The sequence below is a fragment of the Pelodiscus sinensis genome, chromosome 1 (assembly GCF_049634645.1).
Source record: "Pelodiscus sinensis isolate JC-2024 chromosome 1, ASM4963464v1, whole genome shotgun sequence".
Classification (NCBI taxonomy): Eukaryota; Metazoa; Chordata; order Testudines; family Trionychidae; genus Pelodiscus; species Pelodiscus sinensis.
Window position 1 is genome coordinate 98,490,080 of NC_134711.1, and position 22,992 is coordinate 98,513,071.

A 22,992-nucleotide genomic window follows, 5' to 3' on the forward strand; every position below is an offset into this window, starting at 1 on the left:
ACTTTGAATTGAGCAAGCTTTGTCTTGACTGTTGGGAAACTCAATAGCACATTTGAGTGGGAACTTTTGTAATATTAAGGTGTCAGAATATAGGTCTTGCTGCATGCTTTTCAATTGAAGATACAAATTTCTTTTCTATAGTGAAGAAAACAGTTTTCTGCATTTAAACACAGACTGCAGCACCTGGCCATTTTGAAGGAAGAATCCCACTTGATAGGAAAACCCAAGCATGGTTTCCCGGTGCATGCCATTGTGCATGTCATTCTTCAAGAGCTTTTCCTCCAACACAATGTGATATCGGATTTGGTCCTCGTCCTGCAAGACATGGGGGTAAACCAGTGAGCTGGTCATTCTAAGATACTACCTCTTATACCTATAGTGCTACTCCCCCACCTGCATGACTTGTTCTGTCCTTCCAATATATTTTGTATCTTGGTATTACTGTGTCCCATTGATTATCCTCAATCCACCAAGTTTCTGTGATGCTTATTATATCAATATCGTCATTTAATGAGAGTCACTCTAGGTCACCCATCTTATTATTTAGATTTTTAGTGTTCGTAGATTAGCACTTTAAAAACTTGTCACTTTTTAGCCGTCTGTCATTACAAAATGCGATTGAATGGGATTCTTTTTCATTTGACTGTTTCAGATCAGATTCTTCCTGTATTTTATCATTTTCCAGCCTCTCAAGCCATCCATCACTTTCGTTGCTCTCTTCTGGACTCTCTCCAAGTGGTTTACATCTTTACTAAAGACAATATTCCAGCTGAGGCCTCACCACTGCTGCATACAGTGTGACAATAACCTCCTCTGTCTTACATACAACACTCCTGCTAATACACTCCAGAATGATATTAGCCTTTTTTGCAAGTGAATCACACTGTTGACTCATATTTGTGTTCCACTACAACCCCAGATCTGATGACATTACTATTTCAGCAAAAGTACCACCTACCCAGTTATTCCCCATTTTGTAATTATGCATTTGACTTTTTTTCTTCCCTAAGGCTGTGTCTACACTGGACCCCTTTTCCGGAAAAGGGATGCAGATGAGACAAGTTGGAATTGCAAATGAAGTGGGGGATTTAAATATCCCCCGCTTCATTTGTATAAACATGGCTGCCGCTTTTTTCCGACTCGGGGCTTTGCCAGAGAAAAGCGCCAGTCTAGACTGGGATCTTTTGGAAAATAAAGCCTTTTCCGAAAGGTCCCTTATTCCTGATTTTAAGAGGAATAAGGGACCTTTCGGAAAAGGCTTTATTTTCCAAAAGATCCCGTCTAGACTGGCGCTTCTCTCCGGCAAAGCCCGAGCCGGAAAAAAGCGGCAGCCATGTTTATACAAATGAAGCGGGGGATATTTAAATCCCCCACTTCATTTGCAATTCCGACTTGTCTCAGCTGCATCCCTTTTCTGGAAAAGGGGTCCAGTGTAGACACAGCCTAAGTGTAATACTTATCTTTACTGAATTTCATCTTGTTGAATTCAGACCAATTCTCCAAATTTTTCAATGTTGTGAATTCTAGTTCTGTCTACCAAAGTGCTTATAACCCCTCCCAGCTTGGTGTCATTGCAAGTTTTATGTCTCTTCCCCACCCAGCCCAGTTTCCTGCTACAGAAGTGGAGACCAGCAACTTGTTCCTTTTAACCTCAGCAATCTGTTTGCACTAATTTATATCTGCTTACATTTTCAAGGTTACCTCCACCAAGAAAAGGCTCAGATCAATATCTTATGACTGAAAGCTGAGACTTTACCTTCACACAGCTTTCTGCACTTGATTGGTAGATTAAACATTTTTTTCACAAAAATGGTCAAGCTGTTTTCTGATTTTAAAATGGTTTTCTTGTATCTTCAAGTCTTTTCCCATTTTGCTGGAGTTACTTTGTAACATACATTTTGTATGGCTGGGAATGCTTTCTTTTAGTTAGTTTTAGTGGCCTATTCTGCTTGCAATGGACTAGTGGGATCAGGAGAATAATTTTCAAAAACACATGGGGCAATATCTACACTGAAAAAAAAAAAAAAAAAGAGCAGCAGCATGTCTCAAAGCCCAGGTCCACCGGCTTTGGCTCATGTTATTGGGGTTAAAAATAGCAGTCTAAAGTTCAGACTCTGAAACCCAATAATGGGAAGGGATCCCAGGCCCTAGGTTCCAGAATGAGCGTGTAAATCTACACTGCTACCAATTCCACTGATCCAGGCACTGAGATATTTTTTGCAGCATAGATATATCCTAAATCAGTGTTTCTCAACTTTTTAAAAAATAAAGTACCCCTTTAAAAAAAAATTATAAGTACCCTCCGTACATAGTTTTCAGACACACAATTTTTTTACCATTTTCTACCATTGCTACACGTTTGTTTAAACAATTTAATCGTAGCCAGGCGGGTGATGAAATTTTTGGGTGTAAAAAGTATAAAAATAATAAAGCGCTGTAAAACTTAAAACAAAAATTCAGTTTTCTCCAAATTTCAGTTGTGTTGATGTACCCCCCCCCCCGACTTCTGTTGAGTACCCCAAGGGTACTCGTACCACTGGTTGAGAAACACTGTCCTAAATGACTTATGAACTTAATTCCCATTTGAAACTCTTACTTTAGGTGTTCCACTTTTAGCAAGACTCTTCTTTTTCAGGAAGCCAATTAATTTTTTTCCTGTGTCACCTCTCCAGGAGAGTAATGCACGTGAAACATGTTTAGAATGTTTTTCCAATTTACATCTTAAAATCCATACCATGTCACATACACACTCCTTAAGGCTCTCAAAGGTTCACTCCAGTAGAAATAATTACTCCAAACCATGGCATTTGTAATTTCCACTGTGTCACTTTGGCTTTTTTCATTCTGTAGTGTCAATTTTTAATTCCGACCAGGTAGAAATCCTACTGTTTTGTTTTCAGATATCTGATATTCTTAAACTGGGCATTTGGGAAAGGAACATTACATCTCACTCATTATCATTTAAAATGAAGGGAGATATTTCCTGCTACTTATTACCAACAGGTTGAGAAATACCTCTCCTGACCAATGTTCTGCTTGGACCAAATTTTGTCCCTCTGAAATCAAGGACTGGATTCTGTGACTGCTCCAAACTCCTCCTGCTAACAGAGATCTGCTATAAAATGGGAAAAGCTCAGGCACAGCTAGCCCTGTGATCACTTCCTGCTTCTGAGAGCCACACCTCAAACACAGGCAGTCAGTGACTATGGCCAAGAGGAGACCCAGAAGAAAATTGCAAGTATAATGGCAGAAAAGCAAGAAATGAAACATCCATGTAACCATAACTAATAGGAATGCATAGAAAGCAAAAGCCTGAACTAGTGTGTGCACCTACCAGTCACTGCTTGCTCTTGGTTTAATTACCTTCTAAAGAAGAGCCAAAATTAAAGCCATTTATCCTCTGACTTGTTCTTAATCCAGGGTGTAGTCAAAGTGGCATTTAACTCCTGAAGGCCTCTGTTTCTACAAAAGCCTCGCTGATTGGTTTTAAAAACCAAAATCGTCCATAGCATGGCTCAACTCTGCTTTCTATTCAAGTTAAAAGAAGAAACGACACAGGGCACCCCCCCCCCCATTAAACTTTTTAGGCTCTGAAAGCTTGATGATGGAAATAATTGTGTGAGAGTTGGCTTCAGGTGGTGCAGCTCATCTGAGCTTAGTTTCATTCATGAATGTTGCAGACACAGGCTTGGCTTATATGCTGTCAACTTATGTCAGTATAACAAGGCCACTCAAGAGGGTGGAAAATCTACACCCGATGCGACATGGTTATGCTGACCTAACTCCTGGCATAGATAGCTTTATTTATGCCAATAGGAGGGCTTCTCTTGTTGACAGTGCTGGCAAGAGATGCTTTGCTGTTGGCATTTGCTGTGGTGTATTCACTAAATGCTAGAGTGGCACAATCACATTAAAGCAGCTGCAGCACTGTAAGTGTGGAGAAACCCTCAGGCCTGAAATCTATGAGGTTTAAGGGCCTTGATGATGATGTTCCTATCTAACTGCACTGTCATGTGGTTCACTGATACTTTTAAAACCAGGGTCAGTTTCTAATGGAAAAGGAAGCTTTCAAGGGACACACTCTTGAATAAATTGGACTTGTGTATTTTTCCAGGAAAGTGATCTAGAAACAATAACATTGTTTAATGAGAGAACTAAAATTGTATTGGCATAGGTTTTTCAGCAGCTTTATATTGAATTTCATGAACAAAACAGGCAGTGTTTCTCGGCAGATAGATCACCAGACTGGGACTCAGGAGACCTTGGCTGGGCTGCTGGGTGACCTCAGGTAAATCACTTTGTGCCTAAACATCTGCATTTGCAAAACAAGCATAATAGCTCCTTTTTAAAGTGCTTTGAGACCTCTTGAGGAAAAGCTTACTAAAAACATGATACCTGTTATTCTCAAGTAGAGATGGACAAAATTTAAGACTGATCATCGAAACCTCCCATTATTTGAGGGAAAAATAGTTCATGAACTTATCCTCACCTGCTTCTTTTGGTTTTAATTCAATTTGACTAGACACTGCTGTTTATTATTTCTATTTTCATCCATTCTGCGGAGCAGTGTTTCTCAACCAGTGGTATGAGTACCTTTTAAGGATACTCAAGAGAAGTCGGGGGGGGGGGGGGTACGTCAACACAACTGAAATTGGGAGAAAACTGAATTTTTGTTTTAAGTTTCACCACGCTTTATTATTTTTGTTGTTTTTTACACCCAAAAATTTCATTGCCCACCTGGCTATGATTAAGTTGTTTAAACAAATGTGTTGCAACGGTAGAAAAAATGTTTGTGTCTGACAACTGTAGATACTGAGGGTACTTATAATTTTTTTTAAAGGGGTACTTTATAAAAAAAAGGTTGAGAAACAGTGCTGTGGAGCTCTAGCAGTTTTGACACTGAAATGGTGTGTTTAATTGACAAGACAATATTTGCAAATAATACATACCAGAGTGACAGACTTTTTATTCCTGAGGTAACTTTCAATTGCATCATTATTTGGGGCAAAAACTGTGTACGTATTAGCTGCTTCTATTTCATTTGCCAGGCTATATTGCTGTTGAGGAAAGACATAAAAAAAACTTTGTAATGATATTTGGCTACCAATCCAAACACACACAATCCAGAAAACTACTCTACTTATATTCTTAAAATAATATGAATACTTGCAATAACATAACCCCTGAAAATGGAGTAATCAGGCATCTGTTCTAAGCGGGCCAGCAGTTTTGGCAATGTGCCACTCAGACCTCTGAGTGGTGTTAGAACCTGAAATAAAAGCATACAAACAATGTCAATAGATGGACATATATCATGTTTGCTGCTGCCAGGACTAGAAATAGAATTAATTGTTGCACCATTCGATATATTTCCACATCTCTTGGCAGTTTTCCCATACAAGCTGTATTGCCTTGCTCAGGAGGCAAAGGAATCGAGAGCAGTCGGATAACTTTTTAATTATATGGTCAGGTACCTTATCAATAACATGGATGACTCCATTTGTAGCTGCAATATCACCAACCACAATGTTAGCCCCTTCAATAGTGATGTTCTGAAAGGCAAAGGAACAGAGTTTACTTTTACATCACAGTTACACCTGTTTGCTAATTGCATGTAGCAGACTACTTGTCTTAAGTTTGCATAGAACTAGATCGTATCCTTGTCTAATGTGAAATGCATGGAAGGCAGTAACCTTTCCTTCTCCCAGCCTAGCCCATGTTAGGGCTCCCCAGATTCAAAGTCCTGGAACACAAAGGCTGTACCCTAGATAATTTGCTTTGCAGAAACTGGGTGGAGAGTGGAAAGTATGTAGCATTGTGGCTCTGTCTCCCTACTAGAGCTGGGTGAATTTTTTTTAGCTGACAAAAATGCAGTTTCAGGCAGGCTGAAATTAGCCACAAACAACTTTGGCCAATCACAAAATGACTGGGGGGGGGGGGGGGGCTGCTGGATTGGCTGCTGCAGGCCTCTGGTAGTATTTTAACCCAGTGGTTTGGGTACTGGTTTGGATCCCTGCTCTGAAATCAACTTTTATGATTTACCACGAATTCTGAAAAATTTTACATTTGGTTCAGTCTAAAGCACACTCCCCCCGCCCCCCTGTTTTTTGGTTGTGGAGCTAATGTCGAACTGAAAAATCAGTTATTTGCCCAGCTCCATTTCCTATATGCCGGCCAGCAAAAGTGGCTGGTTGCATCAAGGCAGCAGCACTGTGGCTTCTTTAACTAGGTGAAGTTAATTGCTCCCTTTCCCCAAATGTACTGAAGGAACCTCGGGAGGAATCATGTCTCTGAGGCAGAAGTTCCTAGTTCTTCTTCTGAGGTGATGCACCTAGTTTTAATGGGCTAGTGGAACCCTTCAACATGCTCCCCCAAAGAATACTCCTTCAAGGGACAAAATACTATGGAGTTTGCATATTCCCTGAAACACAATAGTGTCCTACAATAAATCAGCCAGCTACTGAAGGCAAGGCTGAGAGGACCTGCCAGGACACCTGGTTTTCATTATATATATTTTAAAAACACTTTCAAATGATTTGGGACCATCGAGCTGTGTATACAGTCAGCCAAAGTAGTTGCATAATTTCATTACTGTTATGCTAATTTCCTCCATCCCTCCCCATATTGTTTGTTACACTTGTTTACAATTAGATTGTAAACTCTTTCAGGTATGGATTATGCTTTCCTATTTGTATAGAGTCCCTTTCAATAGGGATCTGATCATTTATTGTTTCTGACTGCTACAAAAATACCACTAATAAAAAACATATAAGGAGTGATGAGTCTCAGTCTGATTGTCTAGATAAAACAGTAGAGCAAATAGTACTTGTCAGAGAACCCAACAGTGAGAGAATGTTACAGGGAAATTCCTATAATGCAAAAGTTACAGGCATATTTAAATGTAAGAATATGCATTTGTATTTGTAATATTATAGCATTACTTACAGTGATGGAGTGAGAGCAACATGGAATTTCAAGTTAGCTGAAAAGTGATCTTACCTCATTTTCTTTGGACAGATGCAGGAAATTATTATGCAGAGATGTTGCTAGCATGTCGGTTGGTGATAAATTCTGAAGGTCAGCAAGTCTATACGCTCTCATTAATACATGATACCTAAAATGAAATTCAGCTGGATTCTTATGTTTAGATTTTCTTACAGTTTACAGATAAATATGTTTTAGATAAAACTTTCTAGGTCTGACTCTGGTTTGAGCTGGTGTAAAGCGAGAGTTGTTTGTTTACTGCATAGATATAGGACAATTGGGCCCTGATCTCAATTGGGGCTTCTAACTGTACGTAAAAATTTAATAGCTGCCTCACTGTAATAAGTTCAAATTAAAAGTATATTTGCATTCATCACCTATTAATTTAAAGAAACAGATGTATCAAATATTAAATAAAACAACATACTTTAGTAGGGTTTGAATGTTATTCTTTGACATCCAAAAGGCTTTCTCTTCTTGATCCATGTTATCAATTGCTTGAAGAGAAGGCACAAGGACGGTTAGATTTGAAGTCCCTGATAACATCATGTTTATTGAAGCCTCCTGAATCAGAGTAAAAATGTGTTATATTAGATGTCCTAAAAGCTACTCTGTGAATGAAATAGGTATTCTCAGATGAACCTTTTAATAGGGTACTGTACATGAGTTGTGGTACTGGTGTGGGAAGAAGAACCATGAAGTAGTGTAATGATTTGAACCAACTAATACAAAGACAGGTACACCGCCCCCCAAGAGTGGAAAACCATAACAGGTTTTAGTCTGTGTATGAAGAATAGAAACAATCTTAACAGTAAGGCTATGTCTAGACTGCAAGCCTCTTTCGAAAGAGAGCGTCTAGACTGCACGGAGAAATTTCGAAAAAGCGGCTTGCTTTTTCGAAAGAAAGCATCCAGTGAGTCTGGATGCTCTCTTTCGAAGACGCCCTATTTACATTGAAGAACGCCTTCTTTCGAAAGAGGAACTTTCGAAAGAAGGTGTTCTTCCTCGTAAATTGAGGTTTACCGCCATCGAAAGAAAAGCCGCGTTCTTTCGAATTAATTTCAAAAGAACGCAGCTTGAGTCTGGACGCAGGGGAAGTTTTTTCAGAAAAAGGCTACTTTTCCCGAAAAACCCCCTGAGTCTGGACACAGCCCAAGGAGGAAGAGATAGGATCTGAATACTTCTGACTATCCTTCATGGGTAGTTTAGGTACAGCTATTATTAAGCAGCAGTAGAAACGACTACATTTTAAAATCCAAATACATAAAATAAATGACACAGTAAGAAGTACTGAGATAGGATTTAGGTACTGCTTATTAAAATCTTAACAATCTTAACAAGGATAAAAACCAATTTTCTGTAGATAACCATAAAAATGAGTCAATCTTATTAAAATTCCCTTCGGGTACTGTTGACAATTCCACTTGTAACTAGGGGCTGTGGGTTGCTAGTGTTTGAGTATGCTAACTTGTGTTTCATTTAGCAATGTTGGGTATTAGGCTGTGGAGGAAACTGGGGAAGAGAGATTGAGGAATAATCTCAATGTAGCCCTATTCTCATAAAATTTGCTATTTTCACTCTTGCTAACTTTCATGGAGCATAAGCATCAGGTTTGTCTTGCCCTAGCTGGTGAACTGCCTGGAAACTGATCGTGGTTTCTTGGTTCTCCTTTATTCCTTTTCTTGTCATTTCAGTGTCAAGAAAAAATATGCATAAACCAGCCCCTGATATAGACTCATGGAATCCTAGAATCCTAGAACTGGAAGAGACCTTGAGAGGTCATTGAGTCCAGTCCTCTGTCCCCTGCAGGACCAAGCACCTTCTAGACCGGGGTGGACAAAAGGGTCTCGTGGGTCGGATCTGGCCTGCCAAGCAACTTGATCCAGCCTGCAGAGGCCCTGCTGTTTCCCCCACCCATAGGCCATGACCTGGGGAAGCACGTGAAGTCTCCTCCCACCTTGCAAGGGGCCTAGTACTTAAAGTCAACCACCAGCTGCTGCTCAGTGGCGGTTGACTGTAAGCACGGCGCTCCCTTGCAGGGTGGGGGCAGGGAGTGAGAGACTTCACGTGCTCCTCCTCCCCAGGCCCTGATTGACCTGGGGGCAGCAGGAGGAGCATGCTAAGTCTCCTCCCACCACCAGTGGCACGGGTACCTAGAGGGAACTGCCAGTTGTTTTGAACAGCTGGTAGTTCTCTTGGGTGGGGGGGAGGAAGGGGAGGAAAGACTTTGCATGCTCCCTCTCCCAGGCCAGTCAGGGTCTGTGGGTAGGGAAGCATGGAAGTGTCTGGCCCCACCCCTTCCACCTGAGGCCCTGCCCCATCCAGGGCGGTCCGAGGCCACTTCAAAAATTTCCAAGTGGCCCCCAGTCAAAAATTATTGCCCACCCCTGTTCTAGATCATCCCTGACAGACATAGCTGGTAATTATATCAGTTAGTGTCATCTTTTCTTTCTCATTGCCATTGACACCAGCATCTGAAGACCTCCCAAGTATTTAAAAATAGAACTAACAATAACTTCCTTCCTTCCGACTGATTGACCTACCTACCTAATCTGTAGGAAAAAATGGCATTCAGGTATGAACATGTTTAAACATGAACATTCCTGCTACAATATGAAGTTGTTAATATGCACAGGAAAAAAACCCTCCGGCTACGTCTACACTGGCCCCTCTTCCGTAAGGGGCATGTAAATTTCAAGAGTCGTCGTAGGGAAATCCGCGGGGGATTTAAATATCCCCCGCGGCATTTAAATAAAAATGGCCGCCGCTTTTTTCCGGCTTTTAAAAAAGCCGGAAAAGAGCGTCTAGACTGGCCCCGATCCTCCGGAAAAAGCGCCCTTTTCCGGAGGGTCTTATTCTTACTTCAAAGTAAGAATAAGACCCTCCGGAAAAGGGCGCTTTTTCCGGAGGATCGGGGCCAGTCTAGACGCTCTTTTCCGGCTTTTTTAAAAGCCGGAAAAAAGCGGCGGCCATTTTTATTTAAATGCCGCGGGGGATATTTAAATCCCCCGCGGATTTCCCTACGACGACTCTTGAAATTTACATGCCCCTTACGGAAGAGGGGCCAGTGTAGACGTAGCCTCCCTGTTTTGCTTTTCTTATCACATATCGTGATCCAGAAAGAAATTTTCTCCTACTCCCAAAGCCTCAGTATCTGAGCATAGCTCAGTCAACCACAGGACCTAATCCAAGGCTCACTGAAGTCATCCGAAAGATTCCTACTGACGCTTATGGTCTTTGAAGCAGGCTCATAATCTCTTTCTGGGCTATGTGCACAGCTAGCAATAAATATCTAAGGGCTAAGGATCGATTAGCACAGTGTTTCTCAAACTGTGCTCCGCGGAGCCCCAGGGCTCTGCGAGATATCTCCAGGGGTTCCACGAGGTTGACAAACTGGAAACATCGATAACTACAACACATACAATCAGTGAACCGCTGGGGCTCCACAAAAGTACAACACATACAATCAGTGGACCGCTGGGGCTCCGCATAAATTTTTATGCATGTAAAGGGCTCTGGAGCCCAAAAAGTTTGAGAACCACTGGATTAGCACAATCTTTGGATATTCACTGTGCTTTGATTGCCTAGTTCCTGCTTTTTATTAAGCTGTTTTGCAACTGGAAAGGATATGAGTGAAGGCTGATGGCAAATGGTGTCTTGTTAACCACTTCTAGATGGCTAGAGAGACTTTCTGTGAGTAAAATGTGGGGACAAACCTGCTTCAAGAGCCCTGTACCTCTTGTCATTTAACAGAGTACTTGGCTTGTGTTTCTAGAAAAAATTAAATGTTAGATTGTGTGTGACCAGGCGTCTGGTGTAAAAGACTGAAGGGAATGACGGGGTAGAGATCTTGATAGGAGATAGTTAAGATACTTTTAATCAGTGATATGTAATATTTCTGGTAGGTTGTTTGGATAGCAGTGTCTATAACTACAAAAGCACCAGAAACAGCATCTATGTAATGGGAGAAGGGGCATCATACAAGTATGCAGGATAGAACCTGCTACTAACCTTAGATGTTAAAATCATGGAAGTTGCACTGGCTCTTCTAATAGATAAGTGAGGAATGTGATACTCTTGAAGGATATGGTTTTCAGATTATACTACAGCTCTTAAATTAAAGAGGTGGAGTTTCTCTGAAGCAGAGCAAGAATGTCCATATCATTGTTTCAATAGACTTTGTGGTCTGCTCCCTGCATGGTGTGTTCACCCTTCTCTCTTTCCCCTCTACTACCTGAAGAGTTTTGTGGAAGCCAAGCAGCATTTTCCTAATTCCTGATTCCAAATACATGACTACATATACTTATTTCCACTCTTGTTTCATTATTTTCTGTCTGTAGAATTGCCAGTAAAATATGCTTCTGTTTTGAAAGACTGAGCCACATAGGCAAACAGATAGCTATTTTTAAACTAGCCACATTATCCTCCAGCTCCATTCTGCTGCCAGAGCTACAAAAAGTGTGACAGTGGTTAGGCAAGTGGTGTGTTGTGACTGCTGCTTATCACGCTGTTCCTAAGGGTCTGTCTGTTACATTGTGCTTGCTTCACCTATTCGTAGTGTCTATTTATAGTATCTTGTCTTCTATTTAGACTGTAGGTTCTATGGAGTTGGAAGTGTTTCTGTGTATTTGTACTGCATGTGGCATAATGGAAGTGGGACTTCTGGGTTCTACTGAAATACAAGTAATAAGTTACAGGAGCGATCTGACAAATGTGAATCTATTTGCTGTTTGGAACAGATTTTGTTTTGATCAAACCGATGTTTCTAATTCTATCAAAGTCAGATATTGTATTCTGATTTATCTGCTCATTCATTTTCTACAGCTCATTCAAGTCAGCATGGACCGCAGGTTCCTCTTCACTTGCTCTAGCTGCCAGAATGATGACCACTCACAGCTCACATTTTTCATGCCATCCTGCTCGGTGCAAATATGCAGGAGAAAGCATTTTTCTCCAAGCCCCTCTGCTGTGTAGTCTGCTGCAGCCACTGGCTCCACAGCCCTTATGCAGCCTTCTTGTGAAGGAGGAAATAAGAAAATCTGCTCAGCGGTGAGATCTCATGTCATCTGTGTGCCCATAGAGCTGAGCTCTGTGTCACAAGAAGGTTCACATGTCTATGCAGCCTCCCACGCCGTTTACTAGAACTGGCATTGGTTCCTTTGCCAGTGGAGCTTCTGCATCTATTGAGATTGGAGCTGCAATTTGGCCTCGATGCAGAAAAAGACTATGGCTACATCTACACTGGCCCCTTCTTCGGAAGAGCCATGCTAATTTTGAACTTTGGAATAGGGAAATCCGCGGGGGATTTAAATATCCCCCGCGGGATTTAAATAAACATGGCTGCCGCTTTTTTTACGGCTTGGGGAAAAGCCGGAAAAGAGCGTCTAGACTGGCACGATCCTCCGGAATAAAGCCCTTTTCCGGAGGATCTCTTATTCCTACTTCAAAGTAGGACTTTATTCCGGAGGATCGTGCCAGTCTAGACGCTCTTTTCCGGCTTTTCCCCAAGCCGGAAAAAAAGCGGCGGCCATGTTTATTTAAATCCCGCGGGGGATATTTAAATCCCCCGCGGATTTCCCTATTCCAAAGTTCAAAATTAGCATGGCTCTTCCGAAGAAGGGGCCAGTGTAGATGTAGCCTATAAGAATGGCCATACTGGGTCAGACCAAAGGTCCATCTAGCCCAGTATCCTGTCTGCCGACAGTGGCCAATGCCAAATGCCCCAGAGGGAGGGAACACAACAGGTAATCCTCACACGATCCCTCCCCTGTCACCCATTTTTAGACAAACAGAGGCTAGGGACACCTACCCATCCTGGCTAATTAGATGATCAGGTTTTGCCCTGAGGTACATGTATTCACCTGCTCATGTCAGTACAGAACTGGCCTGTCTTATTTGATGGGAACATCACTAGCAATCCACATTGCTAGATAACAAAAATATAGTATTTTCCTCAAATTTTAATATGCAAAGAAAATATACTCACATTAACCCACTGGTTAAATCCAGCTGCTTCTGACAGAGAAGACAACTCCTGCTCCAATAAAGAGAAGAATAAATATAGAGGCTATAGACATCATAACCTACATAAGTGGCTTGGTTTTCAGAGGTAATGAGCATTAACAGCTGATATTACAATCTGTGGTGACACAGAATGTCTGTCCAGGATGTTATTACACGGAGATACAGATTCAGTAGGCATGAATGAGAGTGGTGGTAATTCTATCATCAGCAATAAAATAGTAAAGTTTTTCTAATACAAGTTGAAACTCTCTAAACCAGTACCCTGTGGACCGGTCTGGCACCGAGCTAGAGAATTTGCTGGTCCATGGGAGGTCAATATTTTCAAGCAGAATTACCAATATTTCCACTGCTTACTGGGCTGTTAGAGGACATGTAGGGGTAAATTAGAGCTAAATAACAGCACAGAACACTGAAAGCCTGGACTGGTGGCTGAAAACAAACTTTATGGGACCACAGGAAACTAGGCCACACCCATGATGAGTGAACATCCAGTTAACTAAAATCATGCCAGACCACAGATGTTGCCGGACCAGACTGTGCCAGACTAGAGAGGTTCAGACTGTGCCAGACTAGAGAGGTTCAACCAGTAGCATGGCACTCTTTGGTTTCAGTGGGAGTTATGAAATCTCAGCTCTGTAAATCACGCCACCTAATGCCTAAATATGCATGTAGATGTCTGAGTCTGGGCCAAACATTTTACTTCTAGCACAAATCTTGGTTTAAGTCAATTCCAAATAATTCAAAATGGAGTTCTGTAACTGTGCAGATTTTACAGCACTAAGAAGAGTCATTCTTTACACAGAAAGGCCTTCTTAATATTAACTGTAGTGAAGCTAGTGCTTAATAAATAATAACAATAATAATAATAAAAATAAAAGACCTGTCAATTTTTGAAGTTTTCTTTTTTTGTAGTAAAGGATGGACCTCCCTGGTTTGGCACCCTCAGGACCTGACTGGTTTTGGATGAGGGATTTTGCTGGACCAGGTGAGGTCATTTCTGGCCCTTGGCACACTCCTCCCCAGCCCTGGCCCGGCCACCAGCTTCCCAGCTGGCTCCACCACCCTGCCAACCCAGCTGGGCAGCTGCTGTTACTGTGGCTCTGGGCCCCACTGGGCAGCCATCATTGCTACGGTTCCCAGCCCTGCCAGGCAGTCATGTGCCGGGTCTCTCCCACAGGGCTCCCTGCTGCAGGCCCTCCACCAGGACTCTCATGGATGCTTCCGGACCAGAGAGTCCGAGTTTAGAGAGTTTCAATCTGTATTGATAATAAATGGAAATCCTTAAGGGTAATTATCAGAAAATGGGGCTTTTTAATAGTTGAAGTGTATTGTAGTTCTACCCTCCCCCCTCCAAAACTATTCTGCTGTTCAGTTATGATTCCCCATTCCAATGCAACATGTTCTCTGCAGACCTTCATCTTGGGTGTAATTCAGGGGTGGGGAACCTCAGGCCCAGGGGCCAGATGCGATCTTTGGCTTGCCTGGATCCGGCCCCCAAAGTGCATGGCCCCCCCCATTGGGGAGCCTGCATTGGTGTTCCAGACCCCCTACTGGTTCCCCCTGGGGCTGGAGCACACAAAATCTATTAGGCTAACCCTGCCAAGCTCTGGTGTGTGAGGGGAATGTGGGGAGTGTCTTTCTCCTCCTCAGTAGGTGGCCATAGTGAGGGGTTTTTTTCTGCTTCTCACTTGTGTGTGGCCCCCGGATGATCTTTCTGTGGGTCAGCAACCCCCGACTCATAAAAGATTCCCCATCCCTGGTGTAATTTCCCTACACAGCCATTTTGTTTTCCACCAACTGCAGAATAGAATTCTGACAGAATTTTAAGTCTTTTTATATGTTCATTTGTGTTGCCATTTCCAAGCAATGCGAAAGGTTGCAAAATTAATCTGACATTATAAATTCATTGGCAAACCCGACTTTAGGTTCTGCAGTGGATTTGGTTTCTGTTCATTTCAGGGCTGAGACTGGATGCGGATTAGGTGCTATAAATGGGAATGCCAATATCAGTTACTTACTGCTGCTGTTTCTTTTTAAAAGATAAAATGGAGACACACCTTTTCTCTTTCTATGCAGTTAAATAAGAAGTTAAAAAATTACCTTCTTCAATAAATGGCCTGTTTTATTTTTCTATTTTAAGTGTGAGAAATCTCTCTCTAATCAAAACTGACAGGCCAGACCAGGGGTCAGTAACCTTTCCAAAGTGGCGTGCCAAGATTTAACACTCCTGCCTTGGGCTGTGCTCCTCTCCTGGGAAGAGGGGAGGGGCTCTCTCCACTGCGCACCCCACTGGGTCTCCTGTCCTGGGCTCCGCTCCGGCTTTTCCTGTGGGGAGGGGAGGAGCAGCACACGTACTTCCCCGCAAGTTGGATCCAGCACGGAGCCTCGGGGCTTCCCCCACCACAGGAAGCTGGCACTGGCTCCAATCTTGGCGGGGGAGGGGTGTAATGCTGAATTGCCAGGATGGGCTCCCCGTTGTGGGTGGGGGGAGGAAAGGAGAGCCTGTTCAATGCGCAAGCCACTGAAAATCATCTTGCGTGCCACTTATGGCATGTATGCTGTACATTGCCGACCCGTGGGCCAGACTTTCACGTAAGCAGGGCATCCGCAGAGCTCCGTGACTTCAGTTGGAGTTTGTGAAAATGTATGAAAGTTAGACTATCGTGTTGCTATTTTCAGAGGCTTAATGAAATTAGATGCCCAAATCCCTTAGGCCCCTTGGAAAGTCTTAGCCTCATTCTTCAAACACGCTGTCTCATTTCTGGGGTTTGCAAGAACACTGTCTGCAGTCAGCATTGTAGTACATTGCTCATTTCTATGGTTGTTCAGAAGTTACTGCATTGTCTCCCTAGCCAACATCACTGAAAGAATTTGAAGCTGAATTTGCCCCAAGACAAAGGACCACTATTTATACTTACATGTGCTGCACTTCCATAGCATATGATGCCATCTCCTTCAAAGCCCTTTGGACACACACAGTCCCAGACACCAGATGACACAAACTGACATGTAGCCTTTAAAAAAGGATGGAGAGAAGATTTAATCGTTCCAAGAGTGGGGGATACCAGAGATGTTGCTTTAATATGTTTGCGCATAATAAAAGGCAATGTTGAGAGACAGCAGAGTTAAAATAACTGAAAATCCCTTCCTCGAGGCCCTGATTCAGGAAAGTATCCCTATTCTGGAAAACAATTAAGCATGTTCTTAAGTCCCACTGGAATCAATAGGACTTAAATGCTTTCCTGAATTTAAGGGGCAAGGTGAGTGAGGTAAAATCTTTTACTGAACCACCTTCTGTTGCTGAGAGACTCACTAACTGAAGTTAGTCCAATAAAAGACATTAGCTTTGTTTTCCTCCCCTTAGAAAGTATTTTTCAGAGAATTAGACAAAAATTATTTACAATTTAGATAACTGTTCTCTCAGCTATTCATCATTTGTAGTATGAGACTAGTTAAGCCTGGTCTACACTAGACCAGGCAGGTCAACTTAAGGTGCGCCATCTAGCTACACAAAATGCATAGGTGGATTCGACTTACCTTAAACTGAGCTGCCACAGTGTCTATGCTGTTGGGAGGCCAATATGAGCACATGCTCCCATCGGCTTCCTTTACTACTCACAGAAAGAAGAGTATAGGATGCCCATGGGGGCTGCCCTCAGCATTTGATTTGGGGGTCTACACTAGATCTGCTACATCAAATGTTAGAAGATCGACCTCTGGAGGGTTGATCTTCTCCATAGAGTAAACATGCCCTTAATGAAAAACCCATAAGTTGTTAAACAATCGAGAATTACAAAATCATGCACAACAGAGCTGTTCACAGATAATTTGGGAACAGAAACGAAAGGCTAAATTGATCAAATAATGTATTTGTAATAAATAATCCAAACAGTTTTAATTAAAAAAAATCTCTTTATACAGTACAGCATATCACATCTTGAAGACTCCTACAAAGCCTGACTCAGCAGATGTTGCTGATTTGGAGAAAAAAAATTGTAGCTAAACACACTGGGGAAAAAAGGCCATTACAAATTTTAACTCTCATATCAAGTTCAATTTGCTTTTCTCAGAAAGATCATGTAAATTGCATCATATCAAACTTAGCCACCTTAGATGAGCAGACCCTCCTGCCTGGAATTTGAACCTATGGCTCCTGAGAGTCCATGCGGTGTTAGTTCTGATCATGAGACTGCTAAGCCCTCTTTCCTCTAGTATCTTTGAATGGGGAATGTGATAACTCTGTGAATCCTGAACTAGCTAATGTATGTAAAGTAACTTGTTCTATGGGGTATGGATTCAGTGGATCAGAAGCAATTTACAGCAGCAGAGAAAATTTGTTTCTGTTTTTTCATGTTGATTTGCTGATATTAAAAAAAACCCAAACAAGCAAAAATAAACCAAACCAACTCTCTATATATGACAGAACATGGAACTCAACTTCCCAGTCTTCTTAACAGATTAAATTGTAGGAGTCACACCCAGTTTTCACTCATCCTTCCGTCAGGGAAACTTTAATGAATCTTAGTGGGAAAACTGAATGGATGTCAGGGTTGATCTGAACATAGGTTGAGCCTCTCTCATCTTGGGACCTGACTGGTGCCAAACCAAAGAATTTGCCCAATCAGAGGAGGTTAATATTGCCTAGCAGCATTTCCAACACTTCCACTGCTCATTGGATTGTTAGAAAACATTTAGGGGTAAAATAGGATGTGTCTAAACTACATCCCTTTTTCGATAAAGGGATGTAAATTAGACATATTGAAATTGTAAATGAAGCTGGGATTTGAATTTCCCATGCTTCATTTGCATAATGGCATCCGCGGCTTTTTTTTTGGAAATGCCGCTTTTCCCAAAAAAACCAAAAACCCAAACCCGCAGTCAAGATGGGGATTTTTCGACAGAAATGCCCCATTTGGAAAGATCCTGTAAACTTCATTTTTTGAGGAAGAGCGGCTTTTCGAAAAAGGGGGGGAGGGTTTGCCGAAAAAACCCACGTCCCGACATGTTTCAAAAGTGAGATCGGAAGAAGATATGCAAATTCTCACAGAATTTGCATATCCTCTTTCGAAACTTCATTGTAGTCTAGCTGAGTCTTAAGAGCCAGGACTGGTGGCTGTAAACAAACTTTATGGGACCATGAGAAACTTGGCCACATCCATGATAAATGGACATCCTGCTAACTAAAATCATGCTGGACCACGGATGCTGCCAGACCAAAAAGTGCTAGACTAGAGAAGTTCAACTTGTATCAGCAATCACTTCTCCTGACACTAACAGACATTTTGGAGCACTTAATTCAGCTTTAAAAATCCAATCACATGACTCTGTGACACATTAGTTCTAGTGAGATTCCACTCATTTTAGACATCCATGGTAGAAATATTATTCACTTGATGCATATAATAAAAGAAATGTAATTTGAATATTTTTTTCAGAGAATAATTAACTCACCAGATAATGGCACTTTCCATTTTGTTCCAAACAAGAGTTTATTGGTTCACATTCAATTCCATTCCCTCGAAATCCTTCCTTACATTCACAGTCATTCTATCATTTCAACAAAAACAAGGCAATAAGTAAAATGATTAAAACACTGCAAGTCTTCTAAATACTATGGATCAGATTTCCAGATGGTATTGTCCACAAAGCTTCATTGACTCGAGAGACATGACACCAATTACCCCAGCTGCAAATCTGTCCTTTTGTACTTTAAACCTATGAATGGGTGTGTGCTGAAATGCTCAACCTGCTGTTGCATGTCCAATGTTAATACCTGTAAGCGGATGCTCAACACATGGTGGAGCAGAGGCACGTGATCTTTTGACAGCATTCATGAGAAGGGAGTGGTTTCAGTGTGTCTCGCTTGGTTGTTTAAAAGAATTAGTGATTGAAAAACTGTACACATGAATGCTCTAGAAATATCTTACCAAGATAATTGGCATTCATGGTTTGTGGACAGATTTTTTTTAAATTCTTGAATAGTTGTAAATAACTAAAGAATAATGTACAGTCCCTTTCAATAGAGGATTAATATGGATGTGGGTTTTTTTCAGAAGACATGATTTAAAACAAAGAGAAGGGGAGTCACGTGGAATATAAGAACACAGGATTCAAAGGGACCTTGTGCATCATCAATTCCTGTCCTTTGCTATGGCAGTCAATCCCCTCATATGACCCCTTCATAAATTTACCAAGATCCAACTGATAACCACTTAGTTTATTGCCTTTACTCTTATCAGATGTTGGGAGGCTGTTCCAGGTACTTCGAGTTGCATGGACGAGGGCACATAAAGGGAGTGGGAGAAGATGCAGATGGTAACAATTAGGAAGCAAACTTGGGCAGAACAGAATGAGGTACAGATCGTGCAGGAAAATATGAGCAAAACTTACCTGACCTGGCCCTATGTATATGCAGGTAGCATTGTCATGGCACCCTCCAAAATTTGGTAGCAGACAATTGTTGATCTCTGAGCAATCTCTTCCATTCCCACTCCATCCTGGCTGGCACACACAGTTGTGAGTTCCAAGGCCTGTTTTAATACATTCTGCCTGTAGGGGCATGTCAGAGTAAACAAATTTAATTGACACCATCCACCATCATAAAATGGACAGCTTGGAAAAAGACATGCTGGAGAGAGAGAGTTTTGGCTATGACACTAGAGAACCAAACCCTATTTTTTCGCCTTTAATATTTTAATAGATTTTTTTTTTCAGTGCTGGTGAATAGTACTAGGCTTAGTTAGAGTCCTTGAGTTTGACAGCCCCTTTATCCACAGGAGGCAGTGGCTGGCAGTGAAATGTTTCCCCCTCAGTGCTGAGTAACTGTGTCTCAATTCTGACTTGGAGGAGAGGAGGGACCATGTTTAGAAGGTGTGAAGGTCTGGATTGACCAAGTCAAATCTTTGATGGCTGCACTAATGCAATCAGAAAAAATGCTAATTAATGCTAGCCAATGGGGGTGTTATTTTGAGGTTACCTGTGCACTACTAACTATAATGCAGCTAGCAACTTATTTCACATAGGCTTCCAAACAGTCATCTGATAATGAACTTGATCTGAGTTTAATCTGACAATTTAAACAATGGATTTTAAAAGAATTTTCACTACTTAATCCCTTGTGCTAGTTATGGGCTTTCTTGTGGTAGATGCTGATTTGCCATCTCTAAAGAGGGAAAAGATCCCTCGGTGCCAAAGGGAAGCTAACTTCATAATGGAATAGGAGGGCATAGGGGTGGAGAGAAATTTCTACTGCTTTGAAGGAATATTTTTTCTTTGTGTTATATTAAGTACGTCACAGAACTCTCTCAAAAAGCTGTGTGCTGTCCCTTTTTGGGCATGACTGCTGAAGTCATTGCAATATTCATAGCAAAGCAATTACGAAGGTAAGAATTTTAACCATGGGAAGGATTTGAATTTAGTTGGGAAATTCAGAATTTATGTATGCAAATGTATCTTCCTGGTATTCCTAGCTTTTCTTTAGATTTCCTCTAAACTAAGCAACCCATGCTGTAAGAAATCATATACTTACATTGGTATCACAACCACTTTGAATTAAATTAGCACAAGGATCTACTTCACTGCAGGTTGTTCCATCTCCCTCATATCCAGGTTTACAAACACAGCTATAAAAAAAAGGTTTTTATTAAATCACTTTGCATTATAAGGCACTGGTAAAATTAGGCTGAACTGATTTTTGATACTATTTTTCCTATATCATATTGTCTAAATTTCAGGCTGATTAAAATAACAGCGTTGGATTAATTATGCAAGCCACTATAGTGTTAGTTTGTTTCCAGACATGGGATCATGTAATATAATGAAAATATATGGGAGCTAATTTGTATTTGGATATGAAATAGGAAATAAAACATATCCTGATTTTACCCTCTACCTAAATTATAGTCCCAATAAAAGAGTGAACTTAAAAGTTGGAGTAGAGTACAAACAAGAAAAGCCTTTTCCTTCAGTGGCATGGAAGATGCACCATTTCTAGTATGTGCATGGTTAAGAGTGACCATCAGAAAAGCATACTGCCCAAACTTTGCAAAAGCACTGAAGTCCCAGTTTTAAAAGTGACTGGTATTTAGCTTGTTTCTTTGCAAATAAATGAATTTAGGACTTTGAGACATTTGGGCACTTTGAAAATGGTACGTAGGGCCTAAATGACTTTGATATTTTTTACTGTTCGCTTCTCCCTTCTGCAATTTTACAAGCTAAAACATATTGATCTTTAGATCTGAAAAATCTATGTATAATGTGTAAAAATGAGCACAGAACTCAGATTCAAACTGCTGAAGTTTAATCTCTGCTCTGCAGTTGACTCACTGTATGACTGTGAATAAGTCATGCTTCTGTTTCTCTCCCTATAAAATGAAAAGAATGTGCACATACCGCCTCCTGGTATTATAAAGGTAATATTTGTACAGTAGCGTGAAGTGTTACCTTGAAAAAGAAAATACCAATCCTATAGTTTGATTTCAAAAATGGCGACTGGCCGGGAAGATGCAAATCAAGCGTGGGACATTTAAATCCCGGGCTTGATTTGCAACTTTTAATGCCAACATTAGCCTCCCTAGTTCGAACTAGGGGGCTAGTGTAGACGTACTTACATCTAATCAATATTAGGGTAACTGACCTACCTCATGGCACCATCAGAAAGCTGACAATTTGCATGTGCATGACAGAATTGTACAAAAGACCCACAGGGAACTATCTGCTTATCACAGAGTTTCCCAGCATATCCACTTTTGCATGATCCAGCAAGGCAGATTCCATCACTGTCTATTCTGTTATCACACTTCCCATAAACACACAAACATTCTGAGGGGGGAAAAATAAAAATGTGAAATGAAACAATTGAAAAACAATTATCCCTATTCAACATTTCTTAAATATTTCATATTAGATCTTTCTAAACTCTAAACACCTGAAAAAAAATCTAAATAAAAAAAATCATTGTGGCATTCATTTATTTTTAAATATCGCCTTTAAGGGTGATGAGGCAGGATAGTCTTCACATTTTTATAGCACACTGAAATTTAAAGTTATCCATAGAAGCTGGTAAAACAGGCCCCCAACATCATGTCTTGGATTGAAAAGATTTAACGGGTTGCATTTAAAACAGATCAAACAAAATTACTAAACGTTCACAAACTGAGACTCTGATCCTGTCAGAATGGTATCCACATGCTTAACTTTATTGCTTTGTTGAACTGCTAGGAATGCAAAAAGATAAGCAAATATGTCTGAATTTTTCAGGATCACAGCTCAAAAAGATCTTTAATACTCTATTTTTTAAGAGGATCTGTGCTTCAACCTCTGCCCTCACATCATCTTATATGGAAGTCCTAGTGGCTTCTTAGGCTATTTCTACACTGGGATAAAAATACAATGGCTGTCCAGGTCAGCTGACTCAGGCTATAGGGCTAGAAATTGATGTGTAGACATTCAGGCTAAGACTGTTGAGCTTCAGCTCTATTCTGAACAGCAACACCGCAAGTGTCAGCCCCACAGGCTGAGCCTGAGTCAGCTGACCTTGGATAGCTGCATAATTGTTATTTCTGTGTGGATATAGCCTGAATCTTTAGGGGAAGGTGCTTTTTGCATATGGTAGTCAAAAAGCCATGGATAACTATATCACTTAGGCTGTGTCTACACTGGCACGATCTTGTGCAAAAGCGGCCACTCTTGCGCAAAAACTTGTTGCCTGTCTATACTGGCCACGTGTTCTTGCGCAAGTAAACTGACATTCTAATGTATGAAATCAGGGCTTCTTGCGCCAGAAGTCTCCTGCTTAGGAATAAGCCCTTTTGCGCAACTATTGTTGCGCAAGAGGCCAGTGTAGACAGGCAACATGAATTTCTTGCACAAGAAAGCCCTATGGTTAAAATGGCCATCAGAGCTTTGTTGCGCAAGAGAGTGTCTACACGGGCAAGGATGCTCTTGCACAAAAGCACATGCCAGTGTAGATGCTCTCTTGCACAA

General features: G+C 41.3%; 1 protein-coding gene across 2 annotated transcripts in view; it reads right to left on the minus strand.

The window, feature by feature from the left end:
* The window catches only part of STAB2 (stabilin 2), a 146,873-nt gene that overhangs the window by 71,045 nt on the left and 52,836 nt on the right, over positions 1 to 22,992 (minus strand). For both annotated transcript variants that reach the window (XM_075938882.1, XM_075938875.1), the window contains 12 exons: positions 21,648 to 21,828; positions 20,537 to 20,630; positions 19,399 to 19,557; positions 18,460 to 18,555; positions 15,927 to 16,022; positions 12,971 to 13,018; positions 7,412 to 7,548; positions 7,000 to 7,114; positions 5,475 to 5,552; positions 5,171 to 5,269; positions 4,950 to 5,057; positions 184 to 315 (listed from right to left, as the gene is read on the minus strand). In XM_075938882.1, the coding sequence (XP_075794997.1) occupies positions 184 to 315; positions 4,950 to 5,057; positions 5,171 to 5,269; positions 5,475 to 5,552; positions 7,000 to 7,114; positions 7,412 to 7,548; positions 12,971 to 13,018; positions 15,927 to 16,022; positions 18,460 to 18,555; positions 19,399 to 19,557; positions 20,537 to 20,630; positions 21,648 to 21,828 (1,343 nt within the window). The remainder of the gene's footprint in view (positions 1 to 183; positions 316 to 4,949; positions 5,058 to 5,170; positions 5,270 to 5,474; positions 5,553 to 6,999; positions 7,115 to 7,411; positions 7,549 to 12,970; positions 13,019 to 15,926; positions 16,023 to 18,459; positions 18,556 to 19,398; positions 19,558 to 20,536; positions 20,631 to 21,647; positions 21,829 to 22,992) is intronic.